Source organism: Mesoplodon bidens, assembly GCF_964165515.1.
Source record: "Mesoplodon bidens genome assembly, chromosome: 19".
Classification (NCBI taxonomy): domain Eukaryota; kingdom Metazoa; phylum Chordata; class Mammalia; order Artiodactyla; family Ziphiidae; genus Mesoplodon; species Mesoplodon bidens.
The window spans coordinates 52,818,609-52,838,917 of NC_138179.1; the positions used below are offsets into that span (position 1 = coordinate 52,818,609).

The following is a 20,309-nucleotide window of genomic DNA, read 5'->3' on the forward strand; positions in this document are numbered from 1 at the left end:
GCTTCGGCCCCAGACCAACCATGGTGACGCTCGCTGAGCTGCTGGTGCTCCTGGCCGCCCTCCTGGCCACGGCCTCGGGCTACTTCGTCAGCATCGACGCGCATGCCGAGGAGTGCTTCTTCGAGCGGGTCACCTCGGGCACCAAGATGGACCTCATCTTCGAGGTGGCCGAGGGCGGCTTCCCGGACATCGATGTGGAGATTACAGGGCCTGATAATAAAGGAATTTATAAAGGAGACCGGGAGTCCAGTGGGAAATACACATTTGCTGCTCACATGGATGGAACATATAAGTTTTGTTTTAGCAATAGGATGTCCACCATGACTCCAAAGATAGTGATGCTCACCATTGATATTGGGGAGGCCCCCAAAGGACAAGACATGGAAACAGAAGCTCACCAGAACGAGCTAGAAGAAATGATTAATGAGCTCGCAGTGGCGATGACAGCTGTAAAGCATGAACAGGAATACATGGAAGTTCGGGAGAGAATACACAGAGCAATTAATGACAACACAAACAGCAGAGTGGTCCTTTGGTCCTTCTTTGAAGCTCTTGTTCTAGTTGCCATGACATTGGGACAGATCTACTACCTGAAGAGATTTTTTGAAGTCCGGAGGGCTGTTTAAAAAGCCTTTTCCTGATGATCTGAAACTCATAATTCACTGTTTACCAAACATCTTTGTCATAATAATGCCATTAGTTTCTACGTTTTATTTTCTAAACTGTACATTCGCAGCTTCGGTTTCTTTGTGATTAATAGATATTGGGGAAAACACTTTTTTAGGAAAGTTATAGTGAAAATTTGACATGTGATTGGCATGATTTCATATTTCAGTTCTTTCTCCATATACAGGTCCTTCCAGAACTCAAAGACTGTAAGTGGACTATAGGTGTATAGTCCTTATTATATCTTCTTTCCTTTTGTTTTCATAGTAAAATGCAGTCTGTTCAGGATAGTACTTTACTGATAGTACTTTACTAAAAATGATTGCATTCTTGGGATCCCTTATCCTGCAGTTCATGTCATTAAAGCTTCATTTTGTTGTTGAGTCCTTATCAGAAACAACAATCTGAATCTTGACATTTTCTATCCAGCCTAATGGCAGAGCTCTGTGACTAGAGGATGCTACGAGGTTGGTACTTTTATACTTTGTCTGTCTTGTTTTTGCTTTAAAGATAAGACTTAAACCAACAACCTTTTTCCCCTTTAAAGTTTTACTTTGAACCTTAGAACTCAATCACCTCCACTTAAAATTGTTGACACAAGCAGCTAATAACCATTTTTTGGTTTCTGCCTAACCTTGTAAGAAGTCTCTATTAAAGCCAATTCTCTGGGTGTTGCAGCGAACGGTGGTTCTTTTTCTTTCTATGCGGGCACATCCACTTTCTCTACTCTTGGCACGGAGGAGGTATGCATTCACATAATTGGAAAAATCTGGATTTCTGAAGCCAAAGGGTTAAAAGCCTCTTGGATTTCTTTGCAGTGATATACAGCCACTATTTTATTTTTGATCAGTGGCATTTTGGCCACTGTTTAATTAGTGTACTGAGCATTACTGTCAGTACTAGCGTATTTGGGTCTTTCTTTTTTTGGCACATGTGAATTTTGTATAAAGCGAAATGACTTTCTCTTGGCCTCTGATGATGGGTTTAAAATTAAAGGAGCATCTAGTTTTGGTGTGGGGATGATCCAGGATTATGTTGTGACTGATGTATATTGATTACTTGTACATTTGTTTTGGATCTTTGCAAGGGGAAAACTACAAGTAACGAGTTTTATATAATTAACTTAAATTTGTTACAGGTTTTCATGTTCAGGATAAACAATTTTTCAACCTTGGGTGAAAATACTTGCAACAGTTTAAGGTGACTGTGTTTTACCTTAGGACAACTGTTGCATGCCAATTTGTGTGCGTGTGTGTGAAAACACTTCAAAATTGAGTAAAAAGATGTAAATGTAAAATTGGTTGTGTATCTAATCTGCCCCAGGTCCAGTAAATAAACAATTCTTTAAAAAAAAAAAAAAAAAAGAACCGATCCATCAGATGCAAAGTAGTATTAGCACTCTATTGTTTTCCATCAGCTCCTGGAGGGCTGAGTGGTTGTTTTGTTCATTTCAGCTTTCCAATCGGTATCAACTGGGTGCCCAACTCCAGGGGACACTATTCATGTTATATTTAACTGGAAGAGACACCATTCACAGAAAATATAATGTGAATGAAGCACCCCTGAGCGCCATTCACAGAACATACAGTATGAATGGTGCCTCCTGGAGTTGTGCCTTGCCACCTTGGTGCTAGGGCTAAGTGCTCAGGAAATGTTTGCCAAACGAGTGAATGAATAGAATCCAAATCCAATTTTACTTCCAGCTCATTTCACCTCCCAAGATAAAAAGCTGACCAGGGGTGAAGAGAGTGGAGAGGAGGAAAGGCAGTCATTAATCTACGCACACACTCATTATGCATCTAGCTACAAGGCGTCAATGCTCCAATGAGACGGGTGTGTGTGTTTGTGCTGGTGGTAGTGTGGGGAGGAGGGGTGATACCAAAGCGAGTGTTCTCCTATTCCCAAAGATCCTCCGGTTAATTTTTCTTGAAACAGGACACCTCTCCTATCTCAGCGTGGTCTGAATCACACTGGTGATTTGACAGCCCGGGTTTGGCGCCCAAATTCTTTCGATGAATTACGTTGTTCATTTACTTAAAAAAACAACAAACACAAAAGCAAAAACAAACAAAAAAACACCGCGTTCTTAGCGAGCGCCTACCCTGAGGCAAATTCTGTACTAGTGCTGGTAGTAGAGTGGTAAACAAGACAAAGAGACCACTGTATGTTATAGCACCCTCCAGGTGTTATCACCCCCAGAAGTAGTGTTTACGTTGAGACTAAAAGAATCAGCAGGAGTGATAGCAAGAGTGATACAGACGAGGTAGAGCCACGGGGCTTGAGAGACATGACCCCTTGAGGGGAGTCTGGGGCAGACGAGTGAGGGAGACCAGTAGCCAGGGGCCAGATCGTGCAGGGCTTGTGGGGTTATGATTTTATCTTGAGGCAAGTGGGAGCCAGTAAAGGATTTTATGAAGGAGGATGACATGGTCAAATTTGAAATTTTGGAAATAGAGCATGGGCTGGAGGGGTTTAAGTAGAAGTAGGGGGATGTGTTAAGAGGCTTATGCGGCTGCCTCGGCGACAGACAATGATGTCTTTAACTAGGGTGGCGGTGCCAGTGGAGATGGAGATAAATGGACAGTTCCGGGTACATTAGGGAGTGGAAACCCGACAGGGCTGGGGACAGAAAACTAGCCTTACAGAAAACTAGCCCTACCTGAAATAAAGAGGCCCTGGAAAAGAAAGAAGACGGATGTTGATAAAATACCACTTTATTTTGCTTCTTAACCCACCTGGTGTCTCCCCTCCCCTAACCCTGACGTCTGTTACATGCAGATAACATTAAGGCGAGGGGCGGGGCAGGCGCCCAGAAAAACCCGGGAACGTTTATTTAAACTGGGGTGGACTTCAGCGGAGAGTAGATGAAAGAACACAAGGCACTTCCGGTTACTCCGGAAGTGGACTCCTAAGCTCCTCCGCCGGCGGAGGGCCAGGGTGAAGGGATGGCTGGGCGACCGGTGCGGCTGGTGCTGCTGGTTGGGGCAGCCGCACTAGCAAGCGGCTCCCAGGGCGATCGCGAGCCGGTGTACCGCGACTGCGTGCTGCGGTGCGAGGAGCGGAACTGTTCGGGGGGCGCACTGAAGCACTTCCGCTCCCGCCAGCCAATCTACATGAGTCTAGCAGGTAAGCCCCACCCCGCGGTGGGCCCCGCCCATTGGACTTGCCCTGCCCCTTTCGACCCCGAAGACCACTCTGCAATCTGTACCTTAGTTCCTCCCCCGGGTCCATTGTGAGTGTGAGTGTGAATGAGTGGAGTCCCAGAGTGATTAGATAGTCTGTCAACCAGGAGCTTCATTTACTTTTTATTTAGTGAGTCAAATGGGCATTTACTACCTCCTGGGTACAAAGACCTGGAAGGACACTGAAATCAGACCAGGGTCCTGACTTCGGGGCTCACAGTCCCCAAGGGGACTTTAGCCTTCGCAAGTGCAAGGGAGAGGATGATTTGAGCCCCAAAGGACTCTTAGATTAAGTAATAGGGAGGAAGGAATCGTTTCTGGCTTTGAGGAGGTGGGGGCAGTGATTATCTTGGAACATTCTCGAGAGGAAGGGCTTCTGGATGGATGCATTAAATTTAGGCCTGTGGCCATAGTGGGCACTTACTTTGTGGCAGGTGTCAAAATAGTTATTTTTCACAACAACCCTTTGAGGTCAATTCTCTTAACCTGATTTTTGCAGATGGGGAGACTCAGAGAGGTTAAGTGTCCTGCCCAAAATCACACAGCCAGTAAGTGGTGAAGTGGAGTTTTTAGTTCTGGCCTGTTTGACTACACGTTTCTTCTCTTTACTATCCCTTTGCATACCAGACAGAAAGAACAGAGAGTGGAGGCCCTGGACAGACATGGACACATCCAGCAGCTTGGTTTACTCAGGGAGCAGGGTGCATGAAAAGGAGTAGTGGGAAATAAAGTTAGAAAGGCAATATGGGGCCTTAAAAGTCAGACTGAAGAATCTGGGCTTCATTTTCATAGATGGGGTGTAAAACGGCAAGGGTTTCTCCCTGGTGAGTGAGAGAAAATCCTGTGTTCAGGAAAGGCAAACATAAACCCAGGTATCCACAGGTGAATCCATCAGATGCCAAAGTCTCCATCTTGGGTGAAAGGAAAAGAGAAGAAACATCTCTCCTTGCTCACTGTACACTCCTACCCCCTAAAACACACACACACATGCCTTTCCCTTATGTATATTTTACACCATCTCTCATCCGTCCAAGCAGGAAGCTAGAATTTCCTGATTTCTTCTGGTTCTGTCCAACCTGCAGGACCTCTTGGCCTGTGTTTGAGTTTGGGCCCCATTCGAGCTCTCTCTGTGCCTCCCCATGCTGGGGAGTTCACCAGGCCATATTTATCTGTTTCAGGCTGGACCTGTCAGGATGACTGTAAGTATGAGTGTATGTGGGTCACCGTTGGCCTCTACCTCCAGGAAGGTCACAAAGTGCCTCAGTTCCATGGCAAGGTGAGTTGGAGGGTCAGGGTAGGTAGATGGTGGGAGTAAGATGCCTCTAGTTGGACCACACTGTCCAAGCAGGCCAGGGTGTGGGGTGATGAGTGTGTGTTTGGGGCAGGTACCTGTTTTTCTCAAAATATGCTGGTTATCATCAGATGGGAACAATGTGTCCTGCCTCTGGATTTGAGGATCTGGGAGGCTTTGGAGTCTCCTCAGGGAGTGGTCCTGGGCTGCTTAGGGTGGTTGAGATGCCCACCTTGCTACAAAGACAAATTCCCTGAGCATCCCCCTGGCACACTTTCTGTTGCTTCTTCAGTAGGAGTCTGGATTAAAATAATAATACCCCCTCAGATTGCCCAGCGAGACACAGTTTGCTGATGCCTTTTGATCCAATATGATCTTGTTCTAGAGTGTTGAGGTTGGCAAAAATTATTCTCCCCAGTTTTTCACAGAGTAAGCTGAGGCTCAGAGGGCCGTGGTTAGTGGTAGAGGAGGGATTAGGACCTGTGTCTTCTAGATGGCAGGTCTGTGCTATTTCCACCAGGCCATGCTGAGCCATCCACACTGCCCCGCCTGGTCTTCCCAGTGCTGTGAATGCTGTCCAGGATAGAGGGATAACCCTCATCCAGGGACTGCAGGGGAGCTTGTTGATCTGAAGAGGGACTGCCCCAGAGGCTTTGGCCAAGGTCCAGAGCTGCGGAGCCGGCCGGGGGCCTGGTGATGCAGCAGGTCAGGCAGAGGTAGGTTGGACCAACTGGGCGTTGCTTGCTCCTCAGGCCCCCTCCATGTGCTCCTTTTTCAGTGGCCCTTCTTCCGGTTCCTGTGCTTCCAAGAACCAGCTTCTGCTGTGGCCTCTTTCCTCAATGGCCTGGCCAGCCTGGTGATGCTCTGTCGTTACCGCACCTCCGTGCCAGCCTCATCCCCTATGTACCCCACCTGCGTGGCCTTCGCTTGGGTAGGTAACCTGGCAGGATTCCTGCTCGACACCCTCACCCAGGAACGAGGAACTCTTAGAGCCCCATTATCACCCACCTAGCCTCCCCTCTGTTTTCCAGGGTTAAAGTTGCAGCTATGGGATGGTCGAGGCTGGGGAGAACAGGGAAGGTGCTGAATCAGGCCTTCCCTTTCTAGCAAAGTCCTAGGTCAGGCTGTTTGAGAGAGAGGGAGAGAGGAAAGAAACATTGTTCTTGTCCTGAAGCAGGAAGCTGCTAAAACACCCAGCAGGGCAATTTACAAACACAGAAGGGAGATGGGTGGTAGGGAGCATGCGGGGACCACAGGTCTTTCCAAGGACCCCTCTGGAAGGTTCAAAGCACTGTCCACCCCAGCTGAGGCCTGGAGGCAGTAGCGGCCACAGCACTCCATCTAGAGCTCAGTCTGGGCTTAGCCCATCCCTGGAGAAGCTGAAATATGTTCCATCTGAGTATCCAGAGAGGGCTCTGAGCTTCACAGAATGGCTGGTCAGAAGAGCCCGCATCCAGAGCCTGGAGTGGTGTGAGAAGCAGGGACTGTGGTACGGATAGGAACCACAGCGGCCTGGGGGAGGGTGTGAGAGTAGGAGGTGGCAGTGGGTGTCTCTGGAGCAGAGCTGCCACTGTGAGCCTTAGGGACACACCAGCCCACACGTCCTGCCATCAAAGCAGACGCTCGTTCATGTACTGAGCGCCTGCTACGTGCCAGGCACTTTGCTGGGTGCAGGAGATCCACCAGTATATAAGGACAGACGGGTCCCTGCCCTCTGGTACTAATCACATAAGCACACAATTGAATATAAAAGGACAGCTATGAACAAGTGCAGTGGAGGATAGATGTGTGCTGCTGTCGGGGTGTGTGATGAGGTCTAGACCAGCACAGGGCAATCCAGGGAAGCCTTCCCTGAGGAAGGGGTGTGCGAGGTCATGTCAGAATGGTGAGTGAATGTGCACTGGCAGGACAGAGTGCAGGTTATATGAGGACCTGAAAGGCCAGGAGGCCGGCCAGGCAGGAAGCTGGGAGGGGGTGTGAGGCGGGTGGGCGGCTGGGCAGCAGGTGGAGCCTGGAGATGGATGGGGATGGAGAGCCTGGAAGGCACAGTAACACTTAGATCTCGACTGTCGAAGCCTCACGAAGCAATGAGGGTTGGAGAGAAGGGGCTTCGTGAGTAGATTTGCTCTTCTGGCTACTGTGTAGAGACCAGGTTGGAGCGAGCAGGAGTGGATGTGGGGCCTAGTTGGTAATTTTAGCATAAGGCACAGTAGCGAGACCAGAGAGGTGGCCTGGGTCTTGGGAAGGAAGGTATTAAAGAGAAGTACGTTTGAGCTATGTTTTGGAGGTGACATTAAAATTTTTAAAATGTATTTATTTTACAAACAACTACATAGCTGTTACTGTGTGCCAGGCACCGTTCTAAGCATTTTATAAATATTAACCTTGTTAATACCATAACAAGCTTATGAGGTAGGTAGTATTATTGTCCCCAGTTTACAGATGAGGAAACCAAGGACTGGAAAGGTTAAGTAATCTGCCCCGGAGCCAGGGTTTGAATCTAGGCATCTGGCTCCAGAGTCTACACTCTTAGCATCTTGGCTGTGTGGATGACCCCTGTGCTTCTGCTTAGGAGACAGTGATAGAGCCTGTGGATGCGGTCACCAGGGGGGAACTTGGTGAGAAGAGAAGGGGTCTAGGATGGAGCCTCGAGGAACCCCAAAACTTAATGGCTAAATAGAGGAGGATGAGCCAGCAACAGAGACAGAAGGAGTGGCCAGAGGGGGAGGTGGAAAGTGAGGCCATCGTGTGGCTGGGGGAGCCCTGGGACAAGGACAGGAAGGAGAGAGTAGGCCATTCTCCTGAATTCTGCTTCAGTCAATAAAATGAAACTGAAGACCGCCCCTAGATCTGGGGACCCTGAGATCTCTGAGGACCTTGGGGACAGTGATAGCGTTGGGGTGCCGGAAGTTCAGGCCAAACCTCAGACTTGAGACATGGGGATCGGAAGCAGGGCGGCAAGGAGGCTGTCGAGCCTCTGGGTGATGCAGCTCCTCCCTAGAGCTTCCCATTCAATAGATGTTCATAATTTTTATCAGTTATGGAACACAGATTGCGTGACGGGCATGGTCCTCAGTTCTGTACATACATTTCCTCACTTAATCCTTGTAATACCACTGTGAGCTTTGTGGAAGGCTCAGAGGGGGAAACCCTGCCCCACGTTAACAGCTAACAAGGTAGTGAGTAGTGGAGACAGGCTGGCACCCAGGGCTGTCTGGCTCCAGGGCCCGAGCACCTAGTCCCTCTCTGGGCTCTTCCCACGTGCTGTGCGAAATGCTTATGGAGCATCTGCCGTGGGTGGAGAAAGGGGTTAGCACTTGTGGTAGCTGAAGCCCCTGCGCCAAGGAGCTAAGCGAAGCGGGAGGTCCAGGTCCTGCCAATCTGGGCGGCAGGATGGAGGCAGAGGTGAGGAGGGCTCAGGGAGAGAGCTTTGGGAGCTGGGGAGATCATATCGTCTCGGGGAGAAGTCTTTCAGGGAAGCCCAGAGAGGAGGAGAGGCTTCATCCGGGATTCGTAGGCCTGGTCAGGCTTAGACATGTGCACATGGCGGGAGAGGAGGTTAGATTCCAGCATTCCAGGCTGGGGGCACAGCAGGAGCAAAGGTCAGTGTGGGGCCTGGACAGGCAACCTTGGGAAGGTCAGCCTGACCACAGCGTGGCTGGGTGAAGGGGGGTCGAAGGGGGGTAAGATGAAGCAGAGAGGGCCCCACGTGCCAGGCTGAGGGGCAAGGGCTCTTGTGTAGGCACGGGCCTGGCATCAGCCCAGCCTCTCACAGGCATGGGTGGGAGACAGCCACCACTTCCTGTTTTAGGCCTCACACGGAGAAGGGAATTTGGTCCTGGCCAAGAAAGCAGGAAGGGTGGGGAAACTGAGGACAGTCCACCCGTCCCCTTTCCCTTGGGGCTCTTCCAGGGACACTGCTGCCTGGCTCACTGCTGTACCGCCCCCTCGCCCCTGCCCCTGTTAGCACAGGACAGCCCTGCCTGATCCCTCTGAACTAAACTCAGAGCCTCCTTGGGTAGACGTGCTGGTCTGAGGGTCCCAGCCTTCGTCTTCACGACATGCGCCAGAGGCCAGTGGTCACTTCACAGCTCTTGCCTTGATCTCCCTGTTTCTTGGGCCTTTCATCTCACTGGCATCTGCCACTCAGCTTCCTTCTTGGTGAGGATCATACCTCCCAGGTGTACCCTGCCGTCCAGCGTGACCAAGGACCCTTAGGGACAGATCAGGAGATGTTAGCTTGAGAGAGGACAGATACCTGGGGCCTGTGTCACAGGGCGCCCGACGGGATGTGGTGTCCTGGGACATGGGACCCCCTGCATGCCACCAATAGGCCCTTGAGGGACACAGTCTCCGTGCCCACACTCCCTTTGATGATCCAGTTTGGATTTTACACTTGATCTTTAGTCCCGTGTATGTTTGCAAGCGCGAAGGATCCCAAGCTCTATGGAGGGTGTGGCAGTGGACTTTGTCCTGGGCTGGGTTTTCTGGAACAAGTGGGGCTCCTGATTTCTGGTGGGGTGAGGTGGGAAGGCCCCCCCCCACCTGCTCCAGCTAAGGTCTTGGGGAGGGGAGTGGGTCTCAGTCTTTTTCTCTGGGAATTAGCAGAGCTAATGAAGCTTTGGCACAAGAAGTCAACCCCTGCCTTGACATTTAGACCTGGACTTAGGCTGGGCAGCAGCCGGGCTTTGGAGGAGCCCTCCAAAACTCTGCCCTCCACAGACCTTTGACTTCGTGGAATCAGGGGCCCCTGCTCTCTGCCAAAGCCGCCAGGCCAGGCCAGTGCTGTGCTCCTTCATCCAACAAAGAAAGGTCCTCAGGGGTAGAGGTGAGGCTGAGTGTGCCGGGAAATCCCAGACTGTCTCTGCAGGCTGATTCAGGGAGGTGGGGACTAACTGTACCCTACCTCTGCTGAGGAAACTGTGAGAAGAGACAGGTTAAGGCTACAGCAGAATGGTGGCTAGACTTCAGGAAGGACTTCCCTACGGTCAGATAAGAGCCAGTGGAACAGGCAATGGCAGGAAATCAAGGGGTCCTTTTTGATGGTGGAAAAAGCCCCCCTTCTCTAGTCTCCATCCACTTCTCGCCCACTTCTTTCTCAGGAGTGAACTGGGGCCAGCTTGCCCTGCCTGAGGCCTCTGGGGGGGCCCAGGATGGCAGCAGGCATCATAGTTAACATTCTGCCTCCCCCACTTCTGAGACACCGAGCTATTTAAAGACCCACTTGTCCCCACCTCGGTGGTGTCAATGACAGCCCCGAGCGCTGGGGCTTAGTACTGGGGTCGAATTCCTGACAGATCTGGCTCACTTGGCATCCAACCAGTTTCACGGCTGTGATATTTTTGTCTCAATTTTCCTATTTTCCAACAGACTGAAACAGCCTCCTGCTCTCCCTCCGCCCAGCCTGCCTTGTCCCCCACCAGTTCCACCCTCTTTGGCAACCTGCCCCGCCTCCCCCTTTCCTCGGTGTTTACGCAAAGTTCTTGGCGTCCATCGCCCTCCTGGCCTGATTGACCAGTTATCTCCCCCCCCGGCCCCCATTCTACTCAGGCTCGGCCGAGGAGTCTGGGAGCAGCCGTACACTCGGGCTGTCCCTTCCGCTTGAGTCTTGATGACAAACTCGAGTGAAGAGAAATAGCATCTCTTCGGTGCATCCTGGTGGGGTAGTGGCTCAGGAGCAGGGACGAGGGGCCTCTTCCTACAGCTGAGGCATCTGCGTTCTGGGATCAAGAGACCCTGGGGCCCTGTGGTTTGCCCTGGAACATTGTGACCTTTGCGGGGGTGGGTGTGTGTGTGTGTCAGGTGAAGGGAAGTAGTAGGGGGTCAGTCCCTGGACATGATGAAGGAAACTGACATTTCTGGGTCACCTAGTGTGTGCCAGGCCTCAGGAACAGCCACCACTTACTGAATGGCTTCTTTGTGCCCCGTAGTTTGCAGACATCGTCCTCACAACCCTCTTACGCGGTGGATGCTATTATTAACCCCGTTTTGTAGGTGAGGCAGCTGAGGCTCAGAGAAGCTCTTATTTGTTCAAGATCACACAGCTGTTTAGGGGCCGAGGCAGAACTTGAACCCAGAGTCCATCTCCTTACGGAGGCTCCAGACATCCTGCCCCCAGCCTGGAACTATGGGATGAGCCTAGGCAGTTGTGGGGAGACCACCCCTTCTTGGCCTAGACCTCCCTGGCCGGCAGGGAGAATGGGAGGCAGACTTGGGCTCTTTGGCCTCAAGTCTGTGAAGTGGTGTGAGGATCCCACACTGGTCAACAAGGTGGGGAGAAGTAACTCCTAATGTTTAACCCTGTTCCTGGGCACTGTGCTGTACACTGTACTTGTATTGCTCATTAAATCCTTATCAATACTATGATTATTCCCATTTTACAGATGAGAAAACTGAGGCACAGCAAGGCTAAATAACTTGCCCAAGGACACACAGGAAATGCAGAGGCAGGATTTGAACCCTGGCAGTCTGGCCCTAGGGTCTGCATTTTTAATGACACTATCTCCCAGATCTGTGGAGAGGGTCAGAAGAGGAGCCCCCCATAATGGGACACTCCCCAGGGGAGAGGGGACTTTTCAGGGGTGCAGAGTCCAGGCTTCAGGTGGGTCTCTGTAAGTGGAAGGCCCCCTGGGGAGGCGGTTGGACAGGGGACCAAGCCGCCCCCAGCCTCATGCCATAGAGCTAAGCCCTAGCCCTGTGCATCCACCCCAGCCCCCGGCCACCACTTAGCTCAGTCCTCCTGTCACCTCCCCCTTCCTGCCATGGGTGACAAGGAGGCCTGGCTGGCTGCCATTCCCTGCTGCCTTCCCCACCACCTCCCCCTCACGTTGGCTCCAGGGCTACTCCTCCCCAAAGATGTCCCTGTTCCTCGCCTGCCCAGGAGACCTGGCCCATGTGATCGCCTGGGCCCCGTCTCCAGCCCCGGGCCTGCTTCTCTCCCCACGCTGACCCTGAGTATCCCAGACTCTGCAGAAGCAGAGTCTGAGAAACGACTCTGCTGTGGAAAACGACCCGTTTTCCAGCCTCCGGACCATGCCTCCATTGCTGTCTCTGGGGAAGGAGTAGCACCAGGGGTGGGACAGGACGGCTGTCCTCAAAGGAGGAAGCAGCCTGACCTGGACTGATCACCTGACAGCAGGGCTGGAAAGGGGACAAAGGATCACTGTGACCAGCCCCTGATTTGTCCCGGGGGAAGCTCGGGCCCAGAAGGACAAAGCCTGTGCCCAGGTCATGAGAAGCATAAGCAGCGAGAGTCAGCCCTGGACCCAGGCCAGACAGGCTTACAGCGGCCTCCCTGAGCCTCCAGACACTGCCAGCTTTGCAGTAGAGCCCAGGCCTCCAGCCCGTCGCTCTTCCCATTTCCTCATAAGCCCCCTCGAGCCTGCATTAGGGAGCTCATCCCACCCTCTGACCTTGCTGCTGCCTACCGGACGGAGAGTGGCTTTTTACCCTGCTCCCTCTGTCCCCTGCCTGGCCAGTTTTCCTGGTGTACTGGACCCCACTGAGCAGCTCCGGGCCTTTACCCGTCTCTGGCAGGCCTGTACCACCCTAGTGCATCCATCCCCACCTCCAGGGCATTCCAGGCCAGACCTTGGCCGTTTCTCCCTTTGACTGGTTTCCCAGCCCTCCAGTGTGTGTATCTCCACCCCAGCCCACCCTTCTTTCAGTACATTGGGCTTCTGCTGTGGACACAGCAGTCCCTGAAAAAAATGCCAGCGCCAACTCCCACAAGAGGTAGGCCTCATTTGCAAGATGATCTGTGCTCTCTCCTTGCAGTTAGTTTCCAGGAGGAAGGCCTCCAGCGTTCCCTTGGGCCCTTGCCCGCCGCTGCCCCTCCAGCCCCGCTCCTCCCCTCCTCCCAGAACTCGGAGCAGCAGCCACTGGCCTGGCGGGTTGGGCCGGCCCAGCCGGGAGGAGGCTGGGCTCCGCTGGCCAGGCGCCTCCTCAGAGACTTGGCCCCAGTGGGATCTCCTTGATCTCCCTCCCTTGCTTGCTTGCTCTGGACACACCCCAAGCTGGCTCGAGCCCCTCCACCCCACCCACTTCATTCCCGCCCCCAGAGGCTGAGGTCACTGGCTCACCTCGCCCGGGTGGGTGGGGCTGTCATCGTCACCTGCCCGTTGGGGGAGGAGGTGAGGTCCCCCGGGGGGCTGTTGTCTTAGCCACTGAGTAACCAGGGAACTTGACTCTGCTGGAACTGGTTCCCAGGCCAGGCCGGAACCTGTGGAGGCTGCAGCCCCCGTGGCCTTGGGGGTTCAGGGTGGTGGGAAGCTGAGCCTGACGGCCCCGGGCCGGGTGGAGGTGGAGGGACACGGGTTTGTCCAGTCCATGGGCTCCAGGGCCCAGGGGAAGCATGTTTCTCAGCTCTGTAGATCCCTTTCCCCAAAGTGAGATGGATGTGAGCCCTCTGGGGGGTCTTCCCCACCTTGGGGCACCACACTCACCAGCCACTTCCCTCCTCAGGTCTCCCTCAATGCTTGGTTCTGGTCCACAGTCTTCCACACCAGGGACACCGACCTCACAGAGGTGAGCGCCCTCCCACTCCAGTTTCTGCTGGAGACGGTCCCCAGCGGAGCCAGGAGCGGCGGGGCAGACCTGGCTCTTGGTTCTCTCTTAGTTCTCGTCCTGACTCGGTTTATGGAGCACTTGCTCTGTGCTGGGCGTTTTAAACCTATTCGTGCACTTGAGCCTCACTTGACCCTTGTGAGGCAGGTGTGATTATTGGCTCTTCTTCACCGATGCGGCAGCTGAGCCTTGGACGGGGTGAAATCACTCGCCCGGCATCATGCAGCCAGTGAAGGGGTGCAGTCCACACTTGAGCCCACAGCTGCTGAACTCCAGACCACGCTCTGAATTCTGCGCATGCTCTTACGTTCTGGAGTCTTGGCGGGCACCCTCTACCGATACCTCTAAAGCCTCGCTGCTGAGCACACTTTTTTTTTTAAATTGTATAATGTGAATACAAGGGTCAGTCCATTGAATTCAGGCATGAAACAGGGATAGACAAAAGGAGCACGAGACACGTCCTAGCCATAGGCCTAGGACTCCCACGTTAGACTCTGGCTGGGCCTCTGCCACCCCTCCCTGCCCCCATCCCTAGTGGGTCCTCTCTGGAGCCTGCCCTCCACGAAGCCTTGTCTCCCGCCTGTTGCCCACACACTGGTCCCTCATCCAGCTCTCCTTGTCCTCAGAAAATGGACTACTTCTGTGCCTCCACTGTCATCCTACACTCAGTCTATCTGTGCTGTGTCAGGTGAGCCCGCCTTGGCTGCTGTGGGAGCAAAATCAGACCCTGGGGGCAGAAAGGGGTCACCAGTCTCTCCGCTGGGGGTGCTGTCCCAGGGCTTTCATCTCGCACATGCATACGCTCCAGACAGCTCTGGATAGGGACCCTGTGGTGGGACCAGGGGCCCTGGCTCTTTCCAAGGAGGTTGGCAAAGGCCCCCAGGAATTGGAGGCCTGCCCTGCTAGCCTGTTTTGATGGGGGAGGGGGCAGCGGCTCCCCCACACTGCTGCTGGCGTGAGGGGACGCTTCAGGGAATGCTGCTGCGGGGACGGGTCACCCTACCTCTGAGCAGCTCTGGGTGGCGGGGCAGGACCGTGGGGCTGCAGCGCCCAGCCGTGGCCAGTGCCTTCCGGGCCCTCCTGCTGCTAATGCTGATGGCGCACGTCTCCTACCTGAGCCTCGTCCGCTTCGACTATGGCTACAACCTGGCGGCCAACGTGGCTATTGGTGAGGTGGGACAGGGTCTCTGGGGGGGCTGGACCATCTGCAGAGCTGCTGGCTTGGGGTGGAGGTGGGCACTGGTGCTGTTCCCAGAGAAGGAACTTCTAGAGAGACCCTTAGAGGGAGGGAAGGGGAAAGAATCGGGGGTGGGAGAGGGGGGAGGTTGGGAGGAGCCCCTGAGGGGGGCCCTGGGGTCACAGAGCTTCCTTCGCAGAGAAGGAGGTCCGGGAATGAGCCTCTCCCCGCCCCCACCCTCACCCAGGCCTGGTGAACGCGGCGTGGTGGCTGACCTGGTGCCTGCGGAATCGGCAGCGGCTGCCCCACGTGCGCAAGTGCATCGTGGTGGTCCTGCTGCTACAGGGGCTGTCCCTGCTCGAGCTGCTAGACTTCCCGCCTCTCTTCTGGGTCCTGGATGCCCACGCCATCTGGCACGTCAGCACCATCCCTGTCCACGTCCTCTTCTTCAGGTGGGTACTCCTCCCTGCCTAGTGCTCACCTCCTCCGTGCCCGTCCTTGCCTGCTTCTTAGAGGCCTCTGTGCACTGGTCACCCACTGCCCGCTCGCCGCAACACCCCACCCAGCCCCCAGGGGACGCTCTCAGAGCTGTGCCTCAGTGGGCTCCTCCCTCGGCCCACAGCTTTCTGGAAGATGACAGCCTCTACCTGCTGAAGGAATCAGAGGCCAAGTTCAAACTGGACTGAAGGCCCTGAAAGCGGGTCTGCCCTCTTGGCGACTCTGTCCCTCCCGGCTGGCTCCCCTTTCCCCCCTCCTCCCCGCCCCAGTCCTTGAGATGCCTTTTTTTCCTTTTAGCGTCTTGAACTTGGACATGGAGGGTGTGGGACCAGAATCATGTAACCTGCCCACCCCCTTGCTCACCCCCACATGGCCCTCACAGTTCTTGGTGTCAGTTCAGACCTGGCCTCATAACATCTGGGGCTGGAAAATGGGCAACGCCTCTGGTCCCTGGAGCTGAACTGGGCTGGAACTGTGTTAGCTCCACCGAGAGGAGGGCTGCCTCTCCCTCCCCATCAGCTTCCTCCTCCCATCCCGTCACTGCCTGGGTGGTTCCCAGAACCCTCTGTCTAGCTGGGAGACCAGGTACCACAGGCCTTTGGGGATATAGTGGGGTCCCCTTCTGTTACCCCCATGCCCTCCTCCGGGGCACCACTAGGTGGCACTAGATGCTTGCTCTTCGGCTGCGCAAGTTTCAAGGCAGGTCTCAGTCTCCCCATGGGATCTAGAGGGACCAAGCTGTTGGGATTGGGGAGCAGCCTCACCCAGACTGTTGCCCCAGTCAGACCCCCAGGAGGCCTCGCCACACTCCCTCTTCGGGGCCAGGACCCCAGAGAACCCAGGACAGGAATCCCTTTGGCCCCTGTGCTGCTGTTCTGGTTGGGAGCCCGCACGTGAGTGTGTAAGGGAGACCAAGTGTGTAGGTGATGGGATGGTGGACACCGGCCTGGGGTGTGTGGGATGCTGGGTGGGGCAGTGTGTGTGAGCATTGGCCTTGTGCAGTGTGGAAAGCGGGGGTGTATGTGAGTGGTTTTGAAGTGTGGTGTTGGGGGGCAGGCGGGTTAGTGTGGGTTAGGGGAACATGCAGAGACTGAGTGGAGGTGCAGGGGAGTGTGAATGCCACACAGTGGGGGGGAGAATCAAATCATGTCGACAGCCATTTACTGAGCACCAACCCTATACACAGCCCCAGGCCAGGCAGAAAGCCAGGGTGTCCCCAAGATCTGGCAGGGGTAAGGGTGTCCAGGCTGCATGTGTGTATATGTGTTCCTTTCTTTTGCCCCCGTCTTTACGAACCTCATTGGGCTTCTGCACAGCCCAAGATCTCCCCCAGAATCAGCCCCTTGGGAGGCAGAGGGAGGAAGAAAACTGGGGATCCTCCTTGCCTAGACATGGTTGGCCAGCCCCTACCCCAGCGCCCTGCCTGCTAAGCCCCTTTGCCACTGCCCGACCCAGGGGAGGGCGGGGGCAATCTGAGGGCGGAGGGGAGAAGGCTTTGGCTGGGTCTGGTTTCTGATCTTCCCAGAGGCAGGCAGGGCCCGTGCTGTACCTACACCCTGGTAAAGGTGACCCCTGCCCGTTGCCAGCAGCCATAGTACATCCCCGCTCCACAAGGACAGAACGTGGGGCTGCAGAAACTTTCCATCCAAAGGCAGAGGCTCTGTGACTGCAGCAAGGAGTCTGGAGTCTTGCTTGTTCTCTGCCCTCTTGCCTCTCCCTGGGGGTAAGGGTGCTGAGCTAGGGCTCCCACCTCAGGGACTTGGATGACCTGTAACTTCTTTTGATACTAAGAACTACTTTAAGGTAGGAGGGTGGCAAGGGACATTCTTAATAAACCAATTCTCAGACTCACCTAGCCTTTTCCGGCTCATTTGTGTAAGTAGGGTGGGCTGGAGGGAAGAAGACAGAGCTGGCTGGAGGCAACAGGCAGATGGCGTCTCTACCTGGGCCCATGGGAGTGGGGATGGCAAGGACCAGATTCAGGGCAACAGCGGATCTGGATGGAGCTCCCGTCCCGCCCGTAATGGGGGCTGGGCGGGGGGTGCTGGTGCCTGTTCTTCCCCTCTGACTTCCCTTGGCCTTTGGGCCTGGATTGTAGCCCCACCCCCTGCGCGTTCTCCTAATTATCCCCCTTCACCTCCCCTCCTGGGCTCCGCTAAGTGCTAAGCTCCCCTACTATTTATTTGTTCCTAACCTTTCTGAGCCTCACCTGCAAGCAGGGTAACAGGACCTGCTGCCGAGTGTGAGGACTGAATGGGCCTAGCAGGTGCCTGGCGCACAGCAGATGCTGAATGAGTTTCCTCTGACCCTGGCTTTCCTTAGTTTGGGAAGAATGAGTGTACGGAAATCTACCTTCATGGAAGCTTCTGGAGAAAAGGCCAGGGTTGATGCCTCCCATATGCCCACAACACAAGAGAGAGCTCTGGGCCCTTGTTGCTTCCCAGGAGAGCCAAAGACTGCAGTTACACCAACCAGCATGGACTCATTTCTTTATTAGGTGCCACCTCAGATAACAGGGAAGCTAGGTGGGTGAGGGCCGCCGGCACTGTGTGCACTGGGGCCTCACACCCCCACCTTCTTCTGGGCCCAGGCAAAGAAGATGCCCTTGACATCATCTACGCCTGTCCGAAGGTGGGAAGGCATGATGTAGGTGCGCAGATCCCTCACCTCATAGCCGCTACGCACCAGGGCCTCCCTCACCTCCTCCTCGCGCACTGGCACCACTGCCAGCCTGGCCTCCCCAGCCAGGTACCATGACTCCTCCAGGGCCCCGATGAGGAGGAGGTGCCCCCCAGGCCTCAGCAGTGTAGTGATGTGGTCCAGGGCCCGCTGGAAGCTGGCAAGGTCCGGACTCACAGCCTCTAGGCAGAAGGCGGAGACCAGGGCATCGGCAGGCAGGGGCGCCAGGCTCCCAGCGCCCAGGGGCTGGGGCTGGTGCACGTCGATGGGCAGGACCCGCTTCACCCTGGCTCGCAGCTGGCACTCCTTCTCTTGGCAGGATTCACTGTTTGACTCAGAAGGCGGAGTCAGGACCAGGGCTCTGGACTGCCCACACCCAGTTCTCTGTTGCCTCCCACCAGCCACTCCGTGGGAAACCCCCTGCCCAACCCGCACCCCCCAGCCCTTACCCCTTGCCCTCGATGAGACAGACGTGCTGGCTGTACACGCTCCAGTCGAAGGCCCCAGGCTCGTCTCGCAGCCAGAGCCCCAGCTCCTGGCGGTTCACCTCCAAGAAATCTGTCATGGTGATGTCCTCAAAGTGGGCGCAGGCGCTGAGCAGCTGGTAGATAGTGGGGCCTGAACCAATGTCAATGAGGGTGCGTCCAGACACCTCACCTGGGGGGGGGGCAGAGGAAGCAGGCCCTGGTGCTAGGCCTGTGCCTGCAGCCCCCAGCCTCAGTCACGGCCTCCCTTACCTGGGGCTTCTTTCCCCTCTCTCTGTTCCTTCTCCCCCTGGAAGTGTGTCTCTATCTGGAAAAAGCATTAGCTCTGGAGTTAGACTCACCAGGGTCTGAGTCCAGCTCCAACATCTGCTGACTTTTACCTTGGGAAATGAACTTAACCTCTCTGTGACTCAGGTTCCACAACTGTAAACTAGTCACCTACCAGTGGGGATTAGGTGGGGGAAATCTCAGGTGCCTGGCAGCTTCTCTCCTCCGCCTGTGCCCCGCCCCTCATTCTGCATTCCCCACCTCACTTCTCAAGTCTGGGTGTTCTCCCTCCCGACGCCCCCTTCTCTCTCCTCTCACGTGAGGGGTGCTGCTCCACTTCCTCTTTTCTTTTCACCTCTTAACTACCTGTCCCCATCTGGCTGTCGCGTGCGCACCCCTTTGGCTCCCTGTGACTCCTTGTCCTGTTTCCCCGCGCTCACCAGTGGCGAAGGTCTGCGCCAAGCAGCGCAGCTTCCAAGGCCCGACGCCGTCGGGGCCGCTCAGGTCCCCCCGAGGGGGCGCGTAGTTGTTGCGGAGGTAGGCGCGGGGCTCGAAGCGCTGGTAGGCCAAGGCGACTGCCGCCCGGCCCGGGTCTGAGTCGGGGGCCGCGCCCGCAGCGTGACTCGGGTCTGTCCCGCTCATGCTGCTGCCGCGGCCGCCCTTGTCCCCCGCTCGCCTTTATCTGCGGCCGGACCCCCGCCCCGACCTCTCCTCTGCGGGGGCGGCGGCTGAGTGATGAGCCGCCCGGGGCCACGCGCGCTGCGTTTCCCCACCCCATCCATCTCCTTTAGTGTCGGAGCAGCAGACACAAGGTGGGGGGGGGAGCATCCGTCCCCGCCCCTGCTCCACAGTTGCTCCCGGCTGCCCTCCACCCTTTGTCTCACCTGCCCTGGTCCAAGGCCAGCTCCCGCGCCCTGCCCCTCCGCTTCGTACCCCCAGACTCCTTAGACCCCTGCGTCCGCCAGCCCCAGCTCCGCCCTGTAGCTCTTCTCCAGTTCCAGCAGCCATGCACCCCTTTTGCCTGGCATCCCTTCCCTTCTTTTTTGCCAGGGTTCAAGCTAGCCCTTTCCCCCGTTCCCAGCTCCCAGCGCCAGGGACATCTCCGGGACACCCTGTCCAACATCCACCCCCCTTCCTTAGTGAGGTCACCCCAACTCCCCTTCTCCGCCTCTCCTCTAGGCCTCTCTTTCGTCCCTGTCCTCCAGCGTTCCCCCCGCCCCCCGCCCCGACTCCAGAAAGGACAGTCCGTTCTGGCCTCCGCCACGGTCGCCCCGGGGCCCCAGAGCAGAGCTCCGGCCCCGCCCGTCAGATGGCAGCGACGATAGGGCAGGCGAGCAGGGATAAAGCACTTAGCAGACGGAACAGCCCGGGCCTCCCCTGCGGGCCCTGCAGGCTCCCAGCCGCGTATCTGGGGGCTGCCGAGGGCTCCGGGGCGAGGGACCCAGGTGAGGACGGAAGGGCGCGGGGCGCATTCTCCAGGCTGCCAGGGGTACCAGGGT

At 55.5% G+C, this 20,309-nt stretch overlaps 3 protein-coding genes across 8 annotated transcripts; 2 read left to right on the top strand and 1 right to left on the bottom strand.

Moving 5' to 3' along the window:
• On the top strand, positions 1-708 carry LOC308607343 (transmembrane emp24 domain-containing protein 2-like). Its single transcript, XM_081219188.1, has one exon. It carries the CDS (start codon positions 21-23, stop codon positions 624-626), a length of 606 nt encoding a protein of 201 aa, XP_081075314.1. The 5' UTR covers positions 1-20; the 3' UTR covers positions 627-708.
• Positions 709-3,577: 2,869 nt separating this feature from the next.
• PGAP3 (post-GPI attachment to proteins phospholipase 3) lies at positions 3,578-17,230 on the top strand. Of its 6 annotated transcripts, XM_081219132.1 has the most exons (9): positions 3,578-3,792; positions 5,027-5,124; positions 5,918-6,070; positions 11,134-11,409; positions 13,603-13,665; positions 14,331-14,392; positions 14,736-14,872; positions 15,129-15,333; positions 15,504-15,844. In XM_081219132.1, the coding sequence occupies exons 1-9, from the start codon at positions 3,612-3,614 to the stop codon at positions 15,565-15,567; spliced, it is 1,239 nt and encodes a 412-aa protein (XP_081075258.1). In that variant the 5' UTR covers positions 3,578-3,611; the 3' UTR covers positions 15,568-15,844. The 6 variants fall into 6 exon arrangements, with proteins under 6 accessions (XP_081075258.1, XP_081075263.1, XP_081075259.1 ...); XM_081219137.1 differs by lacking the exon at positions 11,134-11,409 and having other exon boundaries at positions 15,677-17,230; XM_081219133.1 differs by lacking the exon at positions 11,134-11,409.
• A 586-nt stretch (positions 17,231-17,816) lies between these two features.
• On the bottom strand, positions 17,817-19,452 carry PNMT (phenylethanolamine N-methyltransferase; the record flags this gene model as incomplete). The annotated part of the gene is made up of 3 exons (XM_081218393.1): positions 17,817-18,383; positions 18,508-18,715; positions 19,251-19,452. 3 exons carry the CDS (start codon positions 19,450-19,452, stop codon positions 17,942-17,944), a joined length of 852 nt encoding a protein of 283 aa, XP_081074519.1. The 3' UTR covers positions 17,817-17,941.
• Positions 19,453-20,309: the final 857 nt, after the last annotated feature.

Excerpts from the sequence above, each read along its gene's own strand:
- LOC308607343 (XM_081219188.1), top strand. The coding sequence starts at position 21 with ATGGTGACGCTCGCTGAGCTGCTGGTGCTCCTGGCCGCCCTCCTGGCC.
- PGAP3 (XM_081219132.1), top strand. The coding sequence starts at position 3,612 with ATGGCTGGGCGACCGGTGCGGCTGGTGCTGCTGGTTGGGGCAGCCGCA. Across the intron at positions 6,071-11,133 it reads CCTGCGTGGCCTTCGCTTGG|GTGAGGCAGCTGAGGCTCAG; the intron begins GTAGGTAACCTG and ends CCCGTTTTGTAG. Across the intron at positions 15,334-15,503 it reads GTCCACGTCCTCTTCTTCAG|CTTTCTGGAAGATGACAGCC; the intron begins GTGGGTACTCCT and ends CTCGGCCCACAG.